Below are 25,208 nucleotides of genomic sequence, written 5' to 3' on the forward strand. Positions count from 1 at the left end.
CTTATGGAGTCGGATGGCTGGTTCATTTAGTTTATTATTGTCTGCACTGACTGGCAGGAGCTGTCCAGGATTTCAGGCAGGGGACATTCCCAACCCTACCTGGAATGCCAGGTGCATCTGAGAGCAGATGCACTAGCCCTGACCTCTTGTCCTTCCCTTAAACATAAAGATTTTTGTCCTCCTGTTTCTGGATAAAGGGCTGATTTATACAGGAAGATGCTTTCTGCTAAACAAGACCACTGGTCTGTGTTTAGCTCAGTGTTGTCTATGTTGTTTGGCAGTGACTCTCCTGAGTTTACTCTCCCAGCCTTACCTGGGAGATCGAACCCAGGATCTTTTGCACGTGAACCACTTGCTTTGCTGCAATAGCCCCTTTGTAACTGAAAGACAAGGAACGCGGGTGGCGCTGTGGATTAAACCACAGAGCCTAGGGCTTGCCGATCAGAAGGTCGGCGGTTCGAATCCCCGCGACGGCGTGAGCTCCCGTTGCTCAGTCCCTGCTCCTGCCAACCTAGCAGTTCGAAAGCACAAAAGTGCAAGTAGATAAATAGCTCCAGCGGGAAGGTAAACAGCATTTCCGTGTGCTGCTCTGGTTCGCCAGAAGCGGCTTAGTCATGCTGACCACATGACCTGGAAGCTGTACGCTGGCTTCCTCAGCCAATAAAGTGAGATGAGCGCCGCAACCCCAGAGTCGGCCATGACTGGACCTAATGGTCAGGGGTCCCTTCACCTTTAACTGAAAGACATCGCATTCCTCCTCTCCAGGCTCCCTTTGCTCTCTTCGCTGTCACTGTGTTTATTGTCCTTTCTTCTCTTCACTAGAAACATCCTTTTTCTCCTTAAAAAAGCGCTTCTCTCCCCTTCATCTGCTTCTACAGTCCCTTTGTGTGTCTCTAATCTTGCAGACCTCCTCCCGTTTCGTATAACTGCTTATTTTCTGCTGCAGCGCCTTAATTACGAAATGACATTCCTTCAAATATCTGCTCCACCTAAAAACTACTTTTGAAGAAACCTCCTAGAACAGGGCAGTCCAGCTTTTCATACCAAGTGGACAGCAAGAGTATTTTGGCACGGAACCTATGGGCTACGTGCCGAATTAAATTGTCCCTATTGTAAATTGAAGGGTTTGCAATATATTTAAACTCATTTAATATACACCATGTATTTAATTAAATACATATAGAAATACAAAACTAATAAGATTTAATTGTTAAATAAATTTAATATGCAGATTGCATGCGCTTTTGTTAATGGTGCATGACATAAAAAATAAAATTTTAAGGCTTTAAGATTATTTTTTTCTTGAATGTTGCCAAGGGCTGCCAAAAAGGCTGCAGATTGAACTACCCTGTCCTAGGACATACATTTTCCTTCATCTCACTGAACATTCCCCTTTTTTGAACTCCTTTCCCCCATTTCATGTCAGCCCATCATCTCATTTCCTTCTCCCCCCCCCCCATTTAGTTTCCTCTTGTGTCGTGTCTGCTTTAGCCTATAGGCAGAATCTTTTGTCTACTTTGTTTTACATATAGTGCTCAAGCCACTGGGTGACACTCAGAATCATAGAATTTTAGAGCTGGAAAGGGCTTTGGCGGTCATTCCGGAATAAAACCCCTTTGCTCAACGGAGGACTCAACTGCAGCGCCCCTGACGGATGGCCATCCAGCCTCTACTTCAAGGTAGGGGCCACATGTTCATGGTGGGCAGGGCAAGAGGCAAAAGAGGGCGGGGAACTAATGCAAATTTTACCTCTGTATGAAGACTGGTTTCCACCTACACGAGACACTTACTTGTTCTGGAGCAGGAAAGTGGTATCCATCTTATTTTATTTGGTACATTTGCATCCCACTCTTCCTCCACAGATCTCAGGACAGGGCCTGTTGGGCTGCCCCTGCTTTTATCCTCACAACAACCCTGTGAGGTAGGTTAGATTTGGAGATGGCGACCGGCCCACAAGTCGCCTGCTAAGTTTCGCAGCTGAGTGGGGATTTGAATTCATGTCTCTGGGCAGCAGAGCTATCCCTGCCACCACAAAACTGGCTACCCCTCCGGACCCTTAAAAAAAGAAGAGGAAAAAGAAAACACAGTTGGTGGTGTGGCCCCCTTTGGAGAAACAGAACATCAGGGGAGGGGGAGAGGGAGGGAGAGGCAGACAGAAACAGGAAGCTTCCCCCTTCTCCCCCCAAAGAAATCCTCCTGGGCCACAGCAACCGTATGTAAGGCACTTGGGAGGTGGTCATGTTCAGTCTTGTTTGTGTGCCGGACGAGGGTCCCAATCCACAGGCTGGCGGTCCACTATGCTTCTCAGTGTCCCAAAAGTTCTGCCTGTTGGTGCCTCTCGTTGGGCTCTCTTGGTTGTGTACATTTGTGTGTTGGCGTGCGGGAGATTACAGCTCGTCTTTCCCTAAAGTGGCGTCTTGCTCAGGGTCTTCTGCTGGGGCTGGCGTGGAACTCTTTGCCACGATCTCTTTCTCTGCCACGATCTCCTTCTCCGTCACAATCTCTTTCTCCGCCATGATCTCCTTCTCCGCCACGATTTCCTTCCCTGCCACGATCTCCTTCTCCGCCACGATCTCCTTCTCTGCCACGATTTCCTTCTCTGCCACGATCTTTTTCTCCGCCACGGTCTCCTTCTCTGGAGGCAACTCTGTTTCCTCCGTGTTGAACAGCATCCGCACCAGGTCGTCGGCCTGGACTCTCTCCTGCGGCGGATGAGGAAGGAGACTTTGTTACAGGGGGTGGGGTGGGATGGGGTTCAGCTCTCATTATTATCTGTCAGGGTACTGCCATCGGAACAGGGTAGGGAAGCAGAGGGGCAGCTGGGTTACAGGGAACCTCTGAAAATCTTGCGAAGTAGTTCCTCTTCCTGTGGTGAGGAAAGCCACACCTCCAGTGGGGAAGAGGGGAAAGGACCAGAGGATGCTGCTGGGAGCCTCAGCACCGCTCCTGGCCAAGCTGGCCAGGAGGGAAGCACGCCCCTTCCGTCACCCACCCTGCACAGAGGTGTAAAACGCAAAGAAGGAAGGAAGAGGCTGGGGGTGACAAAGCTCTTGGATTCTGCTAGCGATTGAGGCAGACATGAACTTGTGGCTCTGCACTGTAACTAGTTTTGCACCAAAATAAAACCTGCAAAAGACAGGTCAGAGTCCTGACTGGTTACTCACAAGCAACCACCATTGCCATCTGACATTACCGTTTCTACAACAGGGGCTCCCAAAATGCGCTCCGCCTGGGACCTTCTGCATGCAAAGCAGGTGCTATGACCGCAAAACTGCAGCCGCACCTAAAGCAGCTGCCCATTGTGCAGGATATTTAACCAACGACTCATGTTTTGCCAGAAGGCGCATGAAGGGGCTGAGGGTCACAAAGTGTTCCTGCAAAACTGCTAGAGAGAACTCGGTGGTCCTGGCAGGAAGAAGGCATAGCTGTATATCCTCTTCCTTGCCTGGGCTCATCCTCTTTCCACCCTTCTCAGCCGCGAGAACACCTGCAAGTTCAGACTCCATCTTAAGCTAGACTTTAGCATGTTTTAGTAACTGAATTGCTACTTTAAGCCTGTCTGAACAAACCGGCTGAATCTGTTATTCTTCAGGAGGCAAACTGAGTGATTTTTACCCTTTACAAGACTGTGTGGTTGCTATTTTAAGGGGGAGAAAAGGGGGGTAAATAACAGGAAAATCCACTCTGCCTTACAGCATCCGGGATTGCAAACACTAAAAGGCGAACACTAGCCCATTTAAGCTTCCCTTTTAAGCACTCTGCTGAATGCACAAATGTGAGGAAGGAGGGGTAATATCTAATAAATATATCCTCCCTTAGCATCTAATTACATCCCAACACATTTCTCCACAGGGCTGCCTGGGAAATTATGAAAGGTATGAGAGGAGAACAAGGTGAGCAAACTAGCAAGCCTTTTGTAGAACTGTACCCTAAGAGGTCATCCATTCTAGCCCCCCGTTCATTGTGGGGTGCAGCTTCAGCCACCCAACTAGGTTTAAACACCTGCAGGCAAGGAGAACACACCATCTTCCTAGGCAGCTTGGCCAACAATCAAACAGCTCTTGAATATTTCAGTCACTGACCAGAGTGTAACATATACAACAGCAGAGAGCATACAAACATAAATCGATTAAAATTAAGCTCTGCGAGCTAGTACACAATAAATAATTCAGATATAAAACAGCTAAAACATATAAGCTAAAACCTTAATTGCTAATTTAAAACATAATTTTAAACCACCGGCCTGGTGGAACGCTCTCTCACAAGAGACCAGGGCCCTCTGAGATTTGACATCTTTCCACAGGGCCTGCAAGATGGAGCTGTTCCGCCAGACCTTTGGTTTGGTTTCAGTCTGACTCATTTCTCTCTGTATAAGAACAAGCATGAAGGAGGTTTCCCAGCCCATTCACGGGTCCTTATAATATCAGCGGAAACAGTTGGTCCTTGCGAGTATTAACCTCTTTCAATTTTAACCTGAGGATTGTCATTTGTCCGGTTTGAACTTTTTAATTACGATTACGAAAATTACAATTACGATATCTTTATTGTCATTGTCCCTTGCGGAACAATGAAATTGGAAAAACTACATAAAACTACATAAAAATACCACAAAACTACATAAAACTATATAAAAATACCACAAAACTCATAAAACTACATAATAACTACATAAAACATTCAAAAACCCCTAAGAACTCTAAAACCCCATTTTAAAATACACTATACTACAGAGACCCCTTATGCTGCGTTTAGAACCAGAATTGCATTTGTGTAGAAACTGTTTCTCAGGCGGCTAGTCCTGGCCTTTAATACCTTCTTCCACAAGGCAGAAGCTGAAAGAGATCATTTCCTGGGTGCGTACTATCATGTGCTATCTCTGCCGCTTTCTTATGGCACCTGGCAGCATAGATTTGATCTAAGGTGGGAAGAGTGCACCCAGTTATTCTCTCTACAGTCTTTACAACCCTGGATAGCATTGTTTTTTCCCTGGCTGTGCAGCTCCCAAACCACACACAGAGACCATAAGTTAATACGCTCTCCACAGTGCAATGGTAAAATGCCATCAACAGGTCCTTTGAGAGATTGTTTTTCTGGAGGATTCTCAGAAAATATAACCTCTGCTGTGCTCTCTTCATCAGGTCTTTGCTGTTTTCTCCCCAGGTTAGGTCATCTCTCAACTCCATTCCCAGAAATCGAAACACCGAGACCTGTTCCATGCACTTCCCCTCAATAAGAAGTGGCTGAATATTCAATTTACATTTCCTAAAGTCCACAATGATCTCTTTTGTTTTCTTTAAGTTAAGGAGTAAGTTGTTTTTCCTGCACCACTCCCCCAACTGCTCAACTTCCTTCCTATAGGCCGCCTCCCCCTCTCCAGCAGTAATTAAACCAACCACCGTTGTATCATCTGCAAACTTAATGATCTTATTACTGGGGTATTTGGGGGCACAGTCAGCTGTATAGAGCGTATATAAAAGCGGGCTCAACACGCACCCCTGCGGCGTCCCCGTATTCGTGATGAGATCCGCAGAGACGTGGGAACCCAACCTGACCCTTTGGGAACGGTTTGATAGAAAGTCTAATATCCACCTGCACAAACATGATGGAAGTCCCAGGTCTAATAATTTGGGCACCAATCTATGCGGAAGAATGGTATTAAATGCAGAACTAAAGTCTACAAATAACAGTCTCGCGTAGTTCCCTTGCTTCTCCAAATGAGTCAGGACAGCATGTAAAGCCATTGCCACAGCATCCTCTGTGGATCTCTTTGCCTTGTACACAAACTGGTAAGGGTCAAGTCCCACTGGCAGACAAGATAAGATTTGCTTCCTCGCCAGTTTTTCAAAACATTTCATTATAATGGGTGTCAATGCCACAGGGCGAAAATCATTCAGACTGTCTATCTTTGATGTTTTGGGCAGGGGTATAATGGTAGCGGATTTCAGACAGGGAGGAACAGAGACTGGTTAAAAATCTTCATAAAGATTCCTGCCAGTTGGTCCGAACAATCTCTTAGCACCCTGCCAGCCACCCCATCCGGGCCCATAGCCTTCCTCGTGTTTACCTCCTTTAATATTCGCCTCACTTCTCCCTCTTCCACTCTTATTTAAATTAATGGGATGCATTTTAATCGATTGATTTCTTGTTTTTATGCATATTGTATTATTTATATGATGTTAGCCGCTCTGAGTCCGGCTCTGGCCGGTGAGGGTGGGGTACAAATAAAATTTTATTATTATTATTGTTATACTTAGACATTGGCTGTTAGATTCATTAAGAGCTTGTCTCCTTCATTTTATAGAAGCAGCACAGAATTTAGCCACTTTGAAAGTAGTGTCTGGTTCCCTGTTCTCTATTAAGTATTTTAAGTAATAATCATCAGTTCTGCTTGGGGGTTTGCTGCGTGACTGGAGTGACAAATATAGAATGTATAACCTTGTAGTAATGACAGCGCAGTAGGGCTTGAGTAGCAGTTTCAACTTCCTTCAAACCACAGAGGCATGTTCGCTCTGAATACGGTTTGCCTTCAAATTTGCCCTGCTGGTGGAAGGACATTAAACCCGGCAAACGTAAAAAGCTCTTCTAAATTTGGGTATTTCTATTTTGGATAAATACCTCGCTTTGGATAAACCCCCTCCCATTATCTTTAATTTCTGGATACCTTGTCCTTTCAACTCATGAGGTATTGCAGCTCAACATTCCCCTATTCACTGCTTAATTGTGGATTCAGCTTTTTCATATCCACAGATAAGCCTGCAGTGTGAAACCTACATTTCTCTTGGTTCCTCTTGCAGTGATGATTTCCCCATTTTTGTTTCGCATGTGTCTGTTAATGTTAAGGGTGCTAGACCCTACCGGGAAGAAAAAATAGTTTTAGCCAATAATGGATCTTCAGAATCCATATCCGGGACCTAAACAGCTCTTGTCATTTAGCAAGCACCATTTAGCCAAAAGATCTCCTTCGATGCGGCGCCTACCCACTAGGCTTCCTTCCTCTGCCCTCTGCATAACAACCAGGTGTTTTAGAAAGCAATTTCTTGGGAGAAAGGGCAGAAGCAGAAAACTTGAGGCCGAGTCGCCTGCAATGCAGAAGTGAAACCCAGCAAAACCCTCTTTTTTTTGCCGAATTTTATACACAGGCCTGGATATGGGGGAGGGAGAAAAAGAAGGGCATGGTGGGGTTGAGAAAGGAGGAGTGAGGCAAAGCGACAGCCATTCTACATACCCGTTCGCTGTGACGGGGGTCCAGGGTGAACCACAAGGCAATGGCGCAGCGCTGGCCCTTTGTCACGGCTTTCACGCCGTGCGGGTTTTCAGAGCCTGATGAGAAACCCACAGCCCGGCCACACTGGGGCTGAACCTCTGCCTGGAAACCAACAAAGGGGATAATAATAATAATAATAATAATAATAATAATAATAATAATAATATTTATACCCCGCCCTGCCCAGCCAAGACCGGGCTCAGGGCAGCTAACACCAGGTATAAAAACAATTGATTAAAATACAACTTAAAAACAAGATTAAAATATAACGTTAAAAAAATGATCAGAGGACCATTTTCATTTGGACAGCACACCCCAAACTGAATTGCTCCCCGCCGGGATAGGATGGGAGTTGTAGTCCCAAACACCTGGAAGGCAAATGGCCTTTCTAGGCCAGTGGGCACATTAGGATTCATGAACAAATACTGGTTGTATTTGACTCCTAGTAAGTTAGCAACAATGTATAGAACAGGTACAAATACCTACTGGAAATGTAAAGAAAAAGAAGTTACCTTTTATCATATGTGGTGGGCAGGTAAGAAAATAAAAGCTTTCTGGGAGATGATATATAATGAAATGAAAAAAAAAAGTTTAAAATAACTTTTGTGAAAAAATCAGAAGCTTTATTATTAGGAGTTATAGGTACTGACATCCCAAAGGAGCAGAAAATACTTTTTATGTACAGCCGCTCGCATGTTACTAGCCCAGAGATAGAAGGAAGACCAGAGAGGAATGGCAAACTAAGCTGAAATGGCAAAGCTGACTGGGAAACTCAGGAACCAAGAGGACAAAAACTTTAAAAAAGAAGGGGGAAAATTTATAACTGATCTAGGAGACCACGACAGGCAGATGGAAACATTAGCAGGATTTTAATCTCACTTGTAATGTAAGAGACACCATGGATTTTGGTCTCCGACAGTAATAAATTATCTATTTATCTACCATGAATAATTTGGACTGATATGAAATATAGAGTATGGAATAATATGCAGCTGTAAATGTTAATAATAGGACCCATGGAGGGTGAGGGGGGGAAGTCGTGAGATTCAGAGTAATATCTACATGTGGATATGCATTTGGAATGTTATAGTTTTATTTTTGTAAAATCATATAAAAAGGATTTAAAAAAGAAAAGAAAAAAGTATTTACCCCCACCCTTCTTGCCACTCCCAGAAAAAGACACAGATCTGAAGGAAGTGGGAAAGAGTGTGACTTTTCCAACTTCCTCCTTCTTCCAACTTCCTCCTTCTAGGAAGGAAGTTTCAGGGGAGACAAAACAAACCACTCTCACCACGTGGCAACTGAGGGCCACTAAGTGAGTGGGAAGGAGGCTCAGAGACCTCATGGGCACTCAGGGGGGCACCGGTGCATCTGTTGGTGAGCCCTGGAATAACCGCTAACATTAAGCGGAAGAGAGAACTACGACTCAGCTACATTGGCAAAGAGAATTCACTTTATATGCGTTGGTTTGTGCATTTTAACACCGTGACACCAGATGGCGCTGTGGAGTTCCGTTTTTGCTAACCCGATTTCTTATACAGTGGTACCTCGGGTTACATACGCTTCAGGTTACAGACTCCCCTAACCCAGAAATAGTACCTCAGGTTAAGAAATTTCCTTCAGGATGAGAACAGAAATCACACAGCAGTGGTGCGGCGGCAGTGGGAGGCCCCATTAGCTAAAGTGGTGCTTGAGGTTAAGAACAGTTTCAGGTTAAGAACGGACCTCCGGAACGAATTAAGTACTTAACCAGAGGTACCACTGTACAAAGCTTGCAATGCATTTAACTGAAACGCTTCTTTGATGTGTCCAGATCCAATTATGCTTCTTTGTGCAATGTATGAAAGACGTCGGAATCCAGCACAGAAGGGGTGTAGCTCCGCTGAAACGAATGAAATCCACTAACTTCAATGGGTCTACTCTGAGCAGGGCGAATATTGGAGGCAATACAGGGCTGGCTCGTTTGCACCAAGGGTCACACACAGACTGTGGAGTCTAGCAAAGATGACCTGGGGGGGGAGGGATTCCCTTTGCCCAAAGACACCCGTAAGAGCACAGAACACAAAGAGAAAGGACCGACTCACAGTCACCGTCGTGGCATCCAGCTCCGTGAAGTAAAAAGCTCCTCCTTCAAAGTCACCGTTTAGGTAGAGAATAGCACTAGAATTAGCAGAGGAGAGGGGGGAGATATTATGTCAATGCCTTTCCTTCTGGTGGAGCGGAGAAACACACAAACTTTCACCTGGTTCGTTTGGAAAGTGTCCTTAAAGGACCCTCTTCTCAGGGGCTGCCTACGTTTTTTGACCACGGGGCTCATTTGCCTTTTTAAGAGAGCGTCGTGGGCACATCCACAGATCTGAGACTTGAAAAAGGGCACAGAGCTGGAGGAGGAAGAGAGAAAGAGCGTCACACTTCCCCTTTCAGCTCTATGTTCTTCTCAGGGGAGAAAAAAGATAATCGGTCTTTTGCTACCACGTGACCATGGGGAGGGGCCCTCAGAGGCTCTACAAACACCAGGGGAAGAACACAGGGGCACCATCGCACCCATGGGGACCATAATGGCAACTGCTGCTCCAGACTCTAATTTGCAGTGCATTACGGAGCAAAGGCAGACTCTGTTATAGTGCAGGGAATATGCATCAAAACTGCCTACCCTTTTCCTTCCTTCCTTCCTTTTTTTTTTTTTTTAAAAAAAGAGGGATTCTAGTCCTCATTGTTCACAATGGAAATTGGAAACCCCGCCAACTCCTTCTGAGCAGAAGGGGCTGAGCAAAATGTATGCAGATAGGTGAACCAAACATGTTCCCTTGGGTGCCAGCGTTGCAGCCCACAGAACAGAAAACAAGGTTGTTATATCTCATTTGAGACAGCCTATTTGAAGATGGCTCTATCCTATCAACTTCTCAGTCTCCTCTTCTCCAGGTTAAACGTACTCAACGGCCTCAACCGCTCCTCATAAGGTTTGTCTTGCAGACCCTTTAATCCTCTTGGTCGCCCTCCTCCACACATGCTACAGCTTGTCGATATCCTTCTAAAACTGGGGTGCCCAGAACCGGACACGGGACTCCGGCAAGTTGCTATTTCAAGAATAACCTGGCAGAGGTTGGCCACCTGTGCCCGACATGTCTTCCCTATGCTGGTCTTTTGATAGGCTGCTCTTACATTATTTTAAATAGGTATTTTAATCGCTTTACTCTCATGCTGGGTGACATGAGCCTTTGGAGTGGCTCTGAGGCCCCCTGGTGGAAAAACCTGGGATACACAGGTTTTAAAGAAAATAAACAAGGCAGATGTCATGACATGAGCCCAGTGTGTGTTTGTTTGTGTGAAGTCTTCCAGGGATAGAGGGAGTGAACTATGCAATCCTGTAACACACATATCCCTGCTGACTGACCTGGCCCACCACCAGAAAAAAGGGTTCCCCACCACTGTCCTAAAAGGGCTGGTCTTCAGGCAGGTAGACCTTGCCAACTATCTTAAGAACAAGGTGAGAGACTTTTGACTTTCCAGAGGTTGCTGAGCTACAACTCCCACCTCACCCCTGGCTGCTGGCCATGCTGGCTGGGGCTGGTAGCTCCTGCAGTAGCCCAACAACATCTAGAGATCCTCAGGTTCCCCATCTGCAGAGCAGCTACTCATGCAGGGACACAACACACAGCCTCCTTTCTGGATGGTGCTCCCAGGAGCCTTTAGCCCAGGGATGAGGAAGCTGTGGCACTCCAGATGTTATAGACTATAACTCCCATCTTCCGTGACCAGCGGGTACACTGGCTGGGGTTGATGGGAGTCGTAGTCCAACTACATCTAGAGCAACGGTGCTCAACCTGTGGGTCCCCAGATGTTGTTGGACTACAACTCCCATCATCCCTGAGCTCTGGCCTTGCTAGCTAGGGGTGATGGGGACCCACAGGTTGAGAAAGGCTGATCTAGAGGGGCACAGGGTCTGTGCCGTTCCTTAAGAGGTCAAAAAGCTGCTTAGGAGCACAACCACCGCAGTGCCTTGCTGTTGTCAGTGGAGAAGGAATTTTTCATTTTCTCCACTTCCTCACAGCCATTACCTGTAGTCCCGAAATGTGTAGGCTGGCGGCTCTTTGACACACACTAAAGCCTCTGCGTTAAGGATGCAGTTGTCCACGTGTACAGGGTGGCTTGGATCTGCCCGGTCTTCCTGTTTATCTGCATGGGAGACAGGCAGCGCTGAAAGTTTGCACCACTGCGGCCAGCCTGCCATGCTTCGCAGCGAAGATTCCATTACCCCAAGGATCCGGCTTTCGAAAGAAAGTCCTCATGGTGCGTTTGGAAAGGCAAACTCCAGGCAGGCAAGAGGCCTGGGGAGAGTTGGAGGACACATTACAGCCAGGCCAGAAACACCCAGAGAAGGTGTGAGGCAGGGCTGGTGAGGAGGTGTGGCCTGGTGAGGGGGTGTGGCCTGAGGCAGGGTGTTTTGCGCTAGAGGATGTGCAGAATGCCCTACTTGCCTTCAATAGCAGTGCGGCACACCAGGTGGGAGTAAGAGAAATGCAGGGGGGTGTCGAGGCGAAAATAGGACTCCATCACCAGCCGGACCTTCTCGGTCACATTGTAGTAGAGGTAAGCACTTTGCATGGGCACTTTGCCTTCCTGTCCCAGCTGCGGAGGCATAATAATAATAATAATAATAATAATAATAATATTTTATTTATACCCCGCCCTTCCCGGTTCAAAAACCGGGCTCAGGGCAGCTAACAACAAATTTAAAACACTTTAAAACACTTAATTATAAAAGCAACATAAAATATAGTATAAAAACATGAATAACAATAATATTCAAAAATCAATTAGATAATCCCCAGGGCTAGCTGGCTGAATTGGTCCTACTTGGGCCAGCGAGGAGGCCAGAGGAGAATTAGCTGTGGGGTCTCAGAGCAGGTGATCTTCATAAAAGGGGAGGGGGAAGGAAGAGAAGGGAAATAAAAGATCAGGCTGAATTCAAATTAAAGGCCAGGTGGAATGGCTCTGTCTTACAGGCCCAACAGAAGGAGGTTAAATCCTAAAGGGCCCTAGTCACATGGGACAGAGCATTCCACTAGGTCAGAGCCATCACTGAAAAGGCCCTGGTGGAGGATAGTCTGACTTCCTTAGGGCCTGGGACTGCTAAACTATGGTTATTCATGGACCTTAAGGTCCTCTGCAAGGCATACCAGGAGAGGCGGTCCCATAGATACAAGGGCCCTATGAGGCACACAGAGGAGGTTCAAGTTCCAGATAACAACAACAACAACAACTTATTATTTATACCCCACCCATCTGGCTGTGTTTCCCCAGACACTCTGGGCAGCTCCCAACAGAATACTAAAAACACTATAAACGGTCAAACATTAAAAACTTCCCTAAACAGGGCTGCCTTCAGATATCTTCTAAACGTTTACCAGTATTTCCTTGACATCTGATGGGAGGGCGTTCCACAGTGCAGGTGCCACCACCATAAAGGACCTCTGCAAGGTTCCCTGTAACCTCACTTCTCTCAGGGAGGGAACTGCCAGAAGGCCCTTGGAGCTAGACCTCAGGCTAAATGATGGGGGTGGAGACGCTCCTTCAGGTATACTGGGCTGAGGCCATTTAGGGCTTTAAAGGTCAACACCAACACTTTTAATTGTGATCAGAAACATACTGGGAGCCAATGTAGGTCTTTCAGGACCGGTGTTATATGGACTCGGCGGCCACTCGCAGTCACCAGTCTAGCTGCCGCATTCTGGATTAGTTGTAGTTTCAAAGGTAGCCCCACATAGAGCACATTGCAATAGTCCAAGCGGGAGATAATCAGAGCAGGCATGACTCTAGTGAGACAGTCTGCCAGCAGGTAGGGTCTCAGCCTGCGTACCAGACCCTGGACACAGAATTGACCTGCGCCTCCAAGGACAGCTGTGAGTCCAGAATGCCTCCCAGGCTGCGCACCTGGTCCTTTAGGGGCACAGCTACCCCATTCAGGACCAGGGAGTCCCCATACACCTCCTGCCCCCTGTCCCCCCAAAACAGTACTTCTCTCTTGTCAGGATTCAATCTCAATCTGTAGGCCGCCATCTACCCGCCAACTGCCTCCAGACACTCACACAGGACCTTCACCGCCTTCACTGGTTCCGATTTGAAAGAGAGGTAGAGCTGGGTATCATCTGCATACTGATGAACACCCAGCCCAACTCCCCTGATGATCTCTTCCAGCGGCCTGTCCCTGGTCCCTCACCGGCTTTAAAAATGGACTACTGCCCCAAAGACAACAAGTTCTGTGCTCCATCTTCCCTGACCCAGGCACCTGGTTCATTTGTTTATTTCATGACATTTCGCAGAATCATAGAACGGCAGAGCTGGATGGGTCTCCGAGGGTCATCTAGTCCAACCCCCTGCAATGCAGGAATCTTTTGCCCAACTTGGAGCTTGAACTCACAACCCTGAGATTAAGATTCCTGCGCTCTACCGGCTGAGCTATCCTAGGCCTGCCGCTTGATGGTACACACACAGCAAAAACAACCACCTCAATAGCTGTTTACAAAAAAGACAAACGGGGAAGATCTGGAATCGGCGCGGCGAACTGTTTCAAAAGGACTGGAGCAAATTTATATTTTATATGAAAGAAAATTGCAAACATTTGAAAACGTTTTAGGTTTGAGTTGGAATGTTTTGTAATGTGAATAGAAGGAGCTTATTTACATATCATGAGGTGAAATTTTAAAGGAAGGTAGAAAGTAAAAAGGGGGATATAGACATGCTAAGAATTTAGTAAAGATGTCAGAAAGAGGGAGGGAAGGAGGTTGGTGCTCAGTCGAGCAATGTTTAAGGTTATTGATATATGTGACAAAATGTGATTATGAGAAATATGGAAAACTCAGTAAAAATTATTATAAGAAAAACAAAACAAAAAAGACAAACGTTTATCGGTAAGAAAAATTAACAATGACAATTCAAAAACTCCCCAAAAGTTGAGGGAACAAACGGCCATGGCTTTTTATTCCGCAGTAAGGTTGGGATCTAGCTGAGGAGGCTGCAAGGCTTTCTGTGTTTGTTACAGCCCAAACATCACTGAAAGCAACTTCCGTCTGCGTCTTTGATGACAAAGACAGAGATTTACACAGGAAACAGGCCCATCCAAGCAATTCGTGTCTACAAAACTGCACCGTTGGAGGCAGCGATGCTTCTGAATACCAGCTGCTGGGAACCACAGGAGGGGAGATGGCTCTTGTGTTCAAATCCTGCTTGTGGGTTTCCCACGGTGCGAAGAGGATGCTGGATTAGGGGTGCCATCGGCCTGATCCATCAGGGCCCCCCCTCTTACGTTCAGAAGGCTGAGCCTGGATTTCTGCTCTGTCAGAGGCTTACCTTGAGTGCTTTATAGACAGTGACACCATAGAAAGTCTCGCTGGGGGTGTGTGGAGAGGTCTTCCCGCGGTAGCCGTCGCCGGCAGAGGCAGCTGCCTGCGTTGGGAGAGGGTAGAGAAGGTATATATAAAAAACTGAACATTTATTTATTTATATTTTTTTTGTGTTACAGATTGTGCTTTACAATTTAGAATATTCATTTATACAACCTTTAAAACAGCAATGACTTCCCTTCTGTTTCCATGGTTCAGTTTACATAGCATAAATCCCTGCATATTTTATATAAACTAAATCATTCCGTATTCCATTATTACTTCCATCGATACTTATTTACATTGTTGGATTTATCTTAATGCTGCCAATGTTTTCAGGTGTACACAATTCCCCTCCCCCCATGTATTCAATAAACATTTTCCAATCTTCTTTAAACGAATGTTCTTCTTGTTCTCTTATTCTATACGTTAGATCCACAAGATGCATGTATTCCATCAGTTTAAGTTGCCATTCTTCTTTGGTTGGGACCTCGCTAGATTTCCATTTTGGGGCTAACAAAACACAAGCCGCCGTAGTGGCATATAAATAACCTTTTTTGACACCTGGGAATTTCCATCTGAATTATCCCCAACAAAAAGGACTCTGGTTTTTCTTTTTTCTTTTTGGAAAGGTTGCTTTTAAACTTTTTTTTTCAATTCATTATAAATTATTTCCCAATACTCTTTTACAGATCCACCACACATGAAAGAACGTACCCTTGACCTCATTGCATCTCCAACACTTATCTGATTCAGTCTTACACATCTTAGCAAGTCTACTCCAAGTAAAACTGAACATTTCAGTCCTCTTTTTCTTCTGGGGTTGTGGTGAAAACCCCAGGTAAAAAAAGAGAGTAAAAGACCCCTGGACGTTTAAGTCCAGTCAAAGGCGACTATGGAATGCAGTGCTCATCTCGCTTTTCAGGATGAAAGAGCCAGCATTTGTCCACGGACAGCCTTCTGGGTTATGTGTCCAGCATGACTAAACTTATTCTGGCGCAATGAAACACCATGGTGAAAACCGGAGCGCATGGAAACGCCATTTACCTTCCCGCCAGAGCGGTACCTATTTATCTACTTGCAGTGGCGTGCTTTCGAACTGCTGGGAAGGCAGGAGCTGGAACAGAGCAATGGGAGCTCACCCCATTGTGTGGATTCGAAGAGCCAACCTTCTGATCGGCAAGTCCAAGAGGCTCAGTGGTTTAGACCACAGCGCCACCCGCGTCCCTCAAGCAGGACTCATCTCAGGCCAAATGGCAGAGCTTGAGAACAGGCCCCTCGTGGTTCAATCCCTGTGCATCTCCAGGGTCAGACAAACAGCTAAGGCAGCTGAGCTGAGAAAGAGCCACCCTGGACCAAGATTCTAGAGTGAGCTGCTGCCTCCCTGAGCATCCACAGTGCTGTGCTGGGACCTGAGGGGCAGCTACTCACATTGGTCAGCCTCTGCAGCGCCCGACACTCCTCTTCGGACAGAAAACCGTCCACCACCACACGCTGGGAGCCATTGAGCAGCTTGGAGTTCATGGTGATGCCAAGCCCATCGTACACCAAGGGACCTCCTGTGTGAGGCAACAGGAAGCAGTCAAGGCATTATGGAACCTAGAGGCCCTTCAAGATGCTGCTGGACTCCACCTCCCATCAACCCTCAACCCATAGGGATGCTGGGAGCTGTAGTCCACCATTCTCTGGGGGAGCAAATTGGCTGCTGGGTGCAGCTGGAGCTGGGACTAAGCCTCGTCCTTCCAGTCAACAATCTCAAGCTCTGTCCTAACTTCAGTTTAGGAGCTGTCTTCAAGGGCAGCCCCATGCATAAGTCACTGCAGCAGTCTAACCAGAGAGGAGGCGGCAGAAGCTAGGTTAGAGGCATGTCAGGGGTGTGGCCCCCCTGGATGTTGCTGAAACCTGCATCATCTCCAGTCAACATAGCCAGGTCAAGGATAAAGGGAGTTGGGAGTCTTTATGGAGGGCCGCAGGTTCCCCACGCCAGAGAAAAGGGATTAGACCCTGCAGTTGGGACACAAGAGCTGGAGACACAGCAGGAGCCATGGGAAGAGACCCCTTTCCCTTGGTCACCGAAAAACACCCAGGCTGCCCTGTCACCTTCTCGCACGAGCTTGTTCATGTCCGTGGACTCCTTCGTCTTCTCCTCCACCAGGTTCTCAATCTCCTTCATGAGGTTGCCTATCTCTTCCGAGATGCGGGCTGCTGTCTCGCGCTCCACCCTGCAGAGAATGCAGAGACAGGGCGGTGTCATTGGCTGGAAGGTCAAAAGGTAGATCTTGGAATGGAGCCAATTGAAGTTGGGGGAAAGAGTTCCCATGCAGATGTGGGAAGGAGAGCCAGCTTCAAAAGTCTAACTTTGAGCTATAGTTAGGCTTTTGAAGCCAGAGAGAACAAGCAAGGCAGAGACATAAGCAGAGAGCCAACATGGTGTAGTGGTTAGAGTATTGGACTAGGACCTGAGAGACCAGAGTTCAAATCCCCACTTTGCCAATAAGCTCTCAATGGGTGACCTAGGAGCCAGTCCCTGCCTCTCAGCCTTGGATAATAATAATAATAATAATTTATTATTTATACCTCACCCATCTGGCTGAGTTTCCCCAGCCACGCTGGGCGGCTTCCAATCAAGTGTTAAAAACAATACAGCGTTAAATATTAAAAACTTCCCTAAACAGGGCTGTCTCTTAAACATAAGATAGCTGTTTATTTCCTTCACATCTGAAGGGAGGGCGTTCCACAGGGCGGGCGCCACTACCAAGAAGGCCCTCTGTCTCGTTCCCTGTAACCTCACTTCTCGCAATGAGGGAACCACCAGAAGGCCCTCAACGCTGGATCTCAGTGTCCGGGCTGAACGATGGGGGTGGAGATGCTCCTTCAGGTATACAGGGCCGAGGCCGTTTACCTCAGAGGGTTGTTCTGGGGATTAAATGAGGAGGGGAGCCATGGGGGCCACCTGGGGCTCCTTGAAGGAAAAAGTGGCATATAAAAGCATTTTTAAAAATGGGGGGGGGGGGAGAGAAAGTTTATTGAAAAAGGTGCTCACTTCTGCTTCTCTTGCAGCCTCTTAGGTATCACCTCTTCCGGTGTCCAAGTGTCCTTAAAAACAGGGGGAGAGAAAAAGAACTTAGCGCAAGGAATTCACCAAAAACATACAACCAGGGGTGGTGGAATTCTGGGCCTGCTGAGCTTTCTGGACTCAGCGGCTCAGTCACTGTGTTCAGAAACTGGGGATGATGGGAACTGTAGTCCAATAACATGTAGCTATCCACAGATCCCTTCCTCCTTGACTCACACAGCGCCAGCTCTGTCACTTCCCCACCTCAAAGCCCTAGGCCCCATACTTTGCACTTTCCCCTAATCCGCCTTTCCTTAAAAAAAGGGCAAAACAGAACGGGTGTCAGGCCGAAGGAGCCGCCTCTTACCGGGTCCACGAAGGGGATCCCAAAGACGTCGTAGGCGAAGAAAAGCTGCTCTTTCTCCAGAAGGCTGCGTCTCCAATAGAGCTCAACATCCTGAGGGGCAGGGGGAGAAAAGGAGGACAGAAAAGTCAGAAGCGGGCAAATCAAACAGATTCCTCGATTAGCCAGCACAGGGGTGGGGAACCTTGTGGCGTGGTTCAGCTGAAGGACCAGATCTCCCTCAGCCTGGGGTCTGAGATCTCCTAGGGAAGTCTTTCTCTCAATCCTGCCACCCTCCCAGGCATGTTTGGTGAGAGAGAGGGGCTTAGTAGCTGCTCCCAGATTGTGGAACGTCTTTCCACGGGGAGCCCAGGCCAGTAGGGGTGTGTTGAATTGTTTCAACTTTTGAATTCCAAAAAAAAAGGGGGGGCGCTAAAAAGTTCCCATATTACGACTTGGGAATCTGAAACATATTTTGGTTTAATTGGTATAATCTAGTTTTGCCTGGTAAGTGAATTTGTGTAAAACTGCATAGAAATAATCAAAAATGACTGCCAAGCACTTTCAATTATATTTATGGTTACCTGACATTTACAGGAGGTAAAATTAAAATTCTTTGGTTTCCCGAAAGCAGTTTATGTGCCTCTTCATCAAATATAGACTTATCAAGCTAAATGTTGTCCGATCACAAAAAGAATAGTAGGTTTGAATTCCTCACACCCCAAAGCATCTTTTTAAGACCCCACTCACTGAAGAAATTTACAAAAAGTAAGTTTCACTCCATACTAGGATGGTCCCCTCTCTGCTTTCCTCTTGCTGGTAGGCAAAGACTTCCTTTCCTTTTCTAATATAAATGGGATAGGCAGTAATAAAAAGATATAAATAAGTAACTGCAGAAAGTGAGGCATCTAATCATAGCCTGCATTTTTATCAAGGCTTATATTTTGATCAGGGCCTGTATTTTAAAATGAGCTTAAAGATTTTCAAATGTTTCATGCCAGGCAGAAGACCAGCTGCCTAAGTACTTTGGCAAGATGTTTATCCTCCTGGACAAGGGGGCCCCCTGATTTATAGCAGAAAACAATTCTCAAAGTCTTAAAAAGGGCTGAGAGCGAGGTCACTGACCTTGCATGTTGCAGAGTACAACTAAGCTGTAAAAGCGATTAAATTAAGTTGATAAATAGTAAAATAAAACCATGTGCCTCCCATTAAACTTGAGCCATATTTTCCTAAGGTTAAAAGGCCAAGAGCAAATGGAAAAGCAACTGGCTGGAGAAGGGGAGTGTAAACAGAAGAAGAGGCTTCTTCCTATTTTATTTTGAGGCTGTAAACTATTCCTTTTTACTTTGAGAAGGTTTATTCTTCTAAAAAGCTACCTATGATAATGTATGAAATATATTGGCTTAAATGTAATTATGCAAAGGATTTAGAAACTAAGAAATGTTAAATCCTTATGCTAGATTCTTATTTCATATAGTTGTAAGAGTTGTAACTATCCTGAAATTAAGTCAGCCACCAGCCCAGCCCCCCTGAGAAGCAGGAAACATCATTAGAGCACACATATGGTTGTCAGGCCTTTGTTTAAAGACCTCCAAAAGAAGGAGATCTTTCAATGATGATGTGAGCTCAAGATCCTTGACATCTGTTTAAGATAAAAATTTAAAACTATTAACCATCTGTTTTGGAGGGCAATAGGGCAAGGAGGGCAAGAGGTGAGCTGGTAATTAAGGTTCCTTGTTGAGACAAATGTAAGATAAATGACTACTTATTTGTCATTTATAGATAGAAGAATATATAGCTTTTTGTTTCCCATAAAAGGCAAAAGGAAATGGGTGTATCTTTTGTGATTGGTTCTAGCAAACAGCCAATAGGAATTTCAAACAGGCTGATTGGACAGAGGCAGCCACAGGAGGAGCAAGGGGGCTGGGTTAAGGAAATATAAGTGCTGGCCATAATGGCAGGAGGCCAGGCCAGAGCTTGGTAACCATATACCACTGTGCCTCTCATTTATTTGTCTGACAAATAAATTATTATTTTAATTTCTCTATTGCTGCGTTGAATATTTCATTCCAGCTAAGCGTTAACCACAAGCAGGGTGCTACAAAAGGAGGAGAGGTACATTGAAGAAAACGCAGAATATGGATTGATGTAAAAAAAATCAGCAAATATATGTAAAATGGAAAAAAATAACATTTATCTAAGAATCCCTCTTGGGGGAAAAGACTTTCTTTTCTTGTTCAGACAGGTCTTTGGCCACTAACTGGTCGTTGTGTTGTGGCAGGCCTTCTGTGTGTGTATGTGTGTTATGCATCCCCTCCGCATTGTTGTTTTCAAAACGATTTTGTTTTGATTCAGTGCTGTTTTTTATAATATGCTCACTTATTTAGTCTTGATATTTATTCTGTGCTTTTCGTTGTACCCGTGAGCCCCTGTACCCCACCTGCTGGGACACCCACCTTTCTGGGGCCTATGGGCGTGGCCAGGTTGTCCCCCAGCACAGCTGTGTAGTAGGCCAGGTTCTGTTTCATCACTTCGTCATTAGGGAAGAAGAGCAAATAGGTTTTGGCACACTCAATGGCCTTCTCGTAGTCGCCGCCTGGAAAAGGGGAGAGAACCTGCATAAGGACGTAAAAAAAAGAAGACCTGCATCTGGATCAGGCCAGGCACCCACTTGGTCCAGAGGGGCGGATTATCAGATCCACCAAGGGGAATCTTGCAAGCAGGACCTGGGAGCAACAGCAACTGCTATTCAGAGGCATAGCAGTGGAGGGAGAATGTACCGTATTTTTCGCTCTATAGGACGCACCCGACCATAAGACGCACCTAGTTTTAGAGGGGGAGAACAAGAAAAAAAAAATCTCTCCCTCTCTGCGCAGTGCTCCTTCAGCAAAGCAGCAGGAGAAACGGAGCCCCTTCCATTTCTCCTCCTGCTTCACTGAAGGGGTGTTACTTTTGGGTTTCGCCGCTTGCGCATGCGCAGACGGTCAAAATGAAGTCACACGCATGCGCGGAAGCAGCGAAGCACGACCTGCGCGGGTTACATTCCCTTCAGGATGCGAATGGAGATCCGGAACGGATCCCATTTGTATCCAGAGGTACTACTGTACTTGCAAACCGCTTAGAAGCCTCTTTGGGTGTTACGAAGTGTATATATTAACACATTATCCAGACAAACACATTTATTGTATAGTGTACAATGTGTGGTGCATTTTAGGTATGTGATATCATGAGGGTCCAAAGGATACTTTTTCCTGCAAATGGGGCACAGAGTAAAACAACTGAAAGGGGAAGCAGGCCAGTTTCTTACCACAAAAATAAGAACCATTGTGCCTGGACCTTTTCTCTCAACTTACTGTTGTAGTAGGCAAACTGAAGGTAGTTGAAATGAGATGGGAGGAAGTCCTCAATGGGCTTCTCAGTTCCGGTTTGAGATGCAAGTTCTGTGACGCAGCCTTGCTTGCAGCTCAACACTTGTGTGTAGTGATCTGGCAAAACAACAAACGACGACAAACCAGGTTTCTTCTTAAGAACAGGACCAGAGAGTTAGAGGGGGTTTTGAGGCCAGAGGCAGTAACCTACATGCTGTATGCCATATCAGACCCAGGACAGACCAAACCCTGGCTTCCTACGCCACACCTAATGTTATATGTGACGTCAGGTGTGGGGCAGGAAAGGGTGTGGATACAAGGAACAACCCTGTTCCTTGTCGTTCAATGCAGACAGCTTTGCCCCTTTGCAGCTGTGGTTTGGATTTAATTTTCCCAGACTGCATTGGCAAACCAACTCCCAGCCCTCTTCACTTCGTATGCTCCTGAGTGGTTAAAAAGAAAAGGGAAAAAAAGGTAAAGGACCCCTGGACAGTTAAGTCCAGTCAAAGGCGACTATGGGGTGCAGTGCTCATCTTGCTTTCAGGCCGAGGGAGCTGGCGTTTGTCCGCAGACAGCTTTCCGGGTCATGTGGCCAGCATGACTAAACCACTACTTGCACTGGCGTGCTTTGGAACGGCTAGGTTGGCAGGAGCTGGGACAGAGCAACGGGAGCTCACCCTGCTGCGGGGATTTGAACCGCTGACCTTCTGATCAGCAAGCCCAAGAGGCTCAGTGGTTTAGACCACAGCGCCACCCATGTCCCCTGCTCCTGAGTGGTGCAGTCCAGCCACAAACTGAATGGGGTGCTTCAGCATTTAGAGAAAAGAATTCATGGAGATTCGTTCGCTTGTCCATGACACGCGACGCTGGGTGGGGCTCACCAATGATAGCTTGGAAAAGGTCCGCGTTGTACTCGAGGTAGTTGTAGCCTTCGTAAACGTACGGCCCCTCGCAAAGGGCTCGACACTCTGTGTCGGCGACCCAGTAGGCTTCTAGTGCCTTCTCCAGGTGCAAGATGGCCGCCTGGGGCTTCTCCTCCGTGTAGTAACTCACGCCCAGGCGGAATTCTTCCTACAAAAAAAAGGGGAAAGCATGTGAAGCAGTCAGAACTTGTGCGAGAGATGGGAAGCACGGATTGGAAGCTAGTCCACCAACCTCAATCTTAGCTAGGCTGCACATAGCATATGCTTGGAGGAATCTTGATTTCTCAGACTTTATTAAGGCTCATGGCAAAAACCCTTTTTATCTAGCTGGCAAAGCCTGTCAGAACAAAAATTCCTTCAGTTATTTCTGGAAAGCACAGAGGGTGGGTGCCTGTCGGATTCCCCAGAATGGGGCACCCACCTTGGAGGCCCTGCTGCAGGTCAATGAGGAGAGGCTTTCTGGGATCTTTGAAACTGGGAGGAGATACATAAGGGAGCAGGCCGTCTCTCAGGTGTACAGTAAGAAACACCGTGCCTTATACGGCAGCACCTCAAACTTGGCCCAGTTGCAGTTTGGCCACCAGTGCGAATCCCACAAGCAAGGTGTTATATACTGGCAGTAGTTTGGCTCAACAAGCAATGTAGCTGCTCTGGTCTGGACCAGCTCACCCCATTTTTCCTGCCACTGTCAGCAAGAATGAGGTGTTCCAGCATGTGGTGTTGCCACTCATCTTACCTGTCCCTGAGCCGAGAACTTGAGTTGCCTTCAATGCTTTGGGGAGAACCCTGGCTCTTGCAAGAACTGGGAGCTTCCGGCAATAGAAGGGGAGCGGGCCGGCAGCAATTGCTGTTTCGCCTCAGGCGGTGAAACAGGATTGGCCACCTCTAGGCCCTGTGGTGGGAATTTTCCATTCAGGAACCCAAGCAGCTGCTGTGGAAACCTCCATTCTTATGGCTGGAATGACCGTGTTTGAATGTTGAGGGATGCTGGAATGTTTTGTGGGTTTTTTTTTTTTTGGTGGTGAGGGGGAGGGTTCTGCCTCCCCTCCTCCTCACAGGTGTCCCCAGGTTTCAGGCCTGGGCAGGATTGAACCCTGACACCTACTTGCTAAGTCTCCTCTGCAACGCCACACGGTTCACAGAAAGACCAATTTGGAGACCACATTTGTGGCTCAAAATGTGGAATTTATGTAGCCCAGGATAGATTCTGGACCAGCTTAGGTAATAATTCATAGACAGAATCAGAGGCACCATTTTGAATAAAATATTGGGGAGGGGGGAGGTAAGCCCCGCCCCTCATAATCGATCATATGATGTGGTGCACGCACACCATTTGAATGGCAATGCCCATCAACTTGAGGGGGACGGGACAATCCCCTCAAATATTTTATTTGGGGGGCTGGAGATCCCTCAGGGCCTAGGAGTTGGCTCCTGTGGGCAGAATATGGACTCTCTGTGCATATGTGTGTATGTGTGTTGGGGGGAGAATCTGGGCATGGGTGAGGTACAGTGGCCAATGGCGTTCTTACCATGTGTGGCTTGGCCTCCAAGTCGACAAAGTCAGAGTCTTTGACGCCAGCCATCATCTGGTAGTAGTCCAAGTTCTGCCGCATCTCCATGTGGTCAGGGTTGGCCACAAAGAACGTGTGGGCTGCGGCCACGGCTTTGTCGAGCTTGTTGATCTGAGGGAGGGAGGAATAAAGACAGTGTTGAGTGCATGAGATGAAACTTGGTGGACCAAAGTTGGGGAGCCTTTCACAGCCTAGGAGTCCTCTACTGTTTGAGCCAAACCTCTGTGGGGTGGGGTGAGGATTAATAATAATAACTTATTATTTATACCCCGGCCATCCGGCTGAGTTTCCCCAGCCACTCTGGGTGGCTCCCAATCGAGTGTTAAAAACAATACAGCATTAAATATTAAAAACTTCCCTATGCTATTATAGGGTATGCTAGTAAAGAGTAGTACAGTGGTACCTCGGGTTACAGATGCTTCAGGTTACAGACGTTTCAGGTTAGACTCCACTAACCCAGAAATAGTACCTTGGGTTAAGAACTTTGCTTCAGGATGAGAACAGAAATTGCGCGGCAGCAGCAGGCCCCGTTAGCTAAAGTGGTACCTCAGGTTAAGAACAGTTTCAGGTTAAGAACGGACCTCCGGAACAAATTAAGTCTTAACCTGAGGTACCACTGTATCAGAGGCTGAAGCGAGCAAAGCTTTGAAAATAATAATAATGATGATGATGATGATGATGATTACCATGTCTCAAAGTGCACAACAAAAACAGACCTAACAGACATTAAGATCAGATGCAAACAAATAGTTCTTTTAAAATATATATCCTGCACATGTTCTACCTACCCCACTATAAAAAATGAGCATGAAAACAGCCAAGTTACATCCATGTGACCCTCCCAATCAAAAACCAAAAGCCTGGGCAGATAAAATGTTTTACTTTTGTATAACAGTCCAGTTTCTACACATGCAGAGGTGCTGAACCTGAGATTACCAAAATTGCAACAACAAGCCCTGCTGTTTGAGAGTTTCAGGGCCAGCCAAAGACATTTTGCTGCCCGAGGCAGAAAAGGCTGCCCCTCCCTCACCCCCTTCTACCACCATTCAAAGCCCCCTCCAAATTGCTTGTATGAATTCTGCAACAGTCCACACACATCATTCTACTTTAATCACGGTTCTGTGATGCTTCCCTAGGGTTAGCCCATTATTGCCATCTGGAGGGGCAATTCTGGAGCTACAGAACATCAAAGCAGAAAAAAATGAATGAGATTTCTTATGGCCACTCCATTCAAGTTTGCTGACAGATATAGACAATGAAATGCTTCCAACGTTTGTGCTTTGGAAGTCATCTTAAAGAAGC

The 25,208-nt window shown here is 46.6% G+C and overlaps 1 protein-coding gene across 1 annotated transcript in view; it reads right to left on the minus strand.

The window, feature by feature from the left end:
• Positions 1-1,809: 1,809 nt before the first annotated feature.
• Positions 1,810-25,208, minus strand: part of P3H1 (prolyl 3-hydroxylase 1) — a 28,685-nt gene continuing 5,286 nt past the window's right edge. Inside the window, exons 2-15 of the mRNA XM_083752562.1 lie at positions 23,865-24,017; positions 22,294-22,483; positions 21,398-21,529; positions 20,501-20,640; positions 18,069-18,158; positions 17,690-17,742; positions 16,747-16,868; positions 16,078-16,205; positions 14,615-14,710; positions 11,743-11,893; positions 11,323-11,440; positions 9,349-9,424; positions 7,226-7,366; positions 1,810-2,702 (exon numbers count right to left, since the gene is read on the minus strand). Coding sequence (XP_083608688.1) covers positions 2,388-2,702; positions 7,226-7,366; positions 9,349-9,424; positions 11,323-11,440; positions 11,743-11,893; positions 14,615-14,710; positions 16,078-16,205; positions 16,747-16,868; positions 17,690-17,742; positions 18,069-18,158; positions 20,501-20,640; positions 21,398-21,529; positions 22,294-22,483; positions 23,865-24,017 — 1,905 coding nt within the window. The 3' untranslated portion in view covers positions 1,810-2,387. The remainder of the gene's footprint in view (positions 2,703-7,225; positions 7,367-9,348; positions 9,425-11,322; positions 11,441-11,742; positions 11,894-14,614; positions 14,711-16,077; positions 16,206-16,746; positions 16,869-17,689; positions 17,743-18,068; positions 18,159-20,500; positions 20,641-21,397; positions 21,530-22,293; positions 22,484-23,864; positions 24,018-25,208) is intronic.

This window comes from Podarcis gaigeae (genome assembly GCF_964106915.1).
Source record: "Podarcis gaigeae genome assembly, chromosome: 8".
In the NCBI taxonomy this organism is placed as follows: Eukaryota; Metazoa; Chordata; class Lepidosauria; order Squamata; family Lacertidae; genus Podarcis; species Podarcis gaigeae.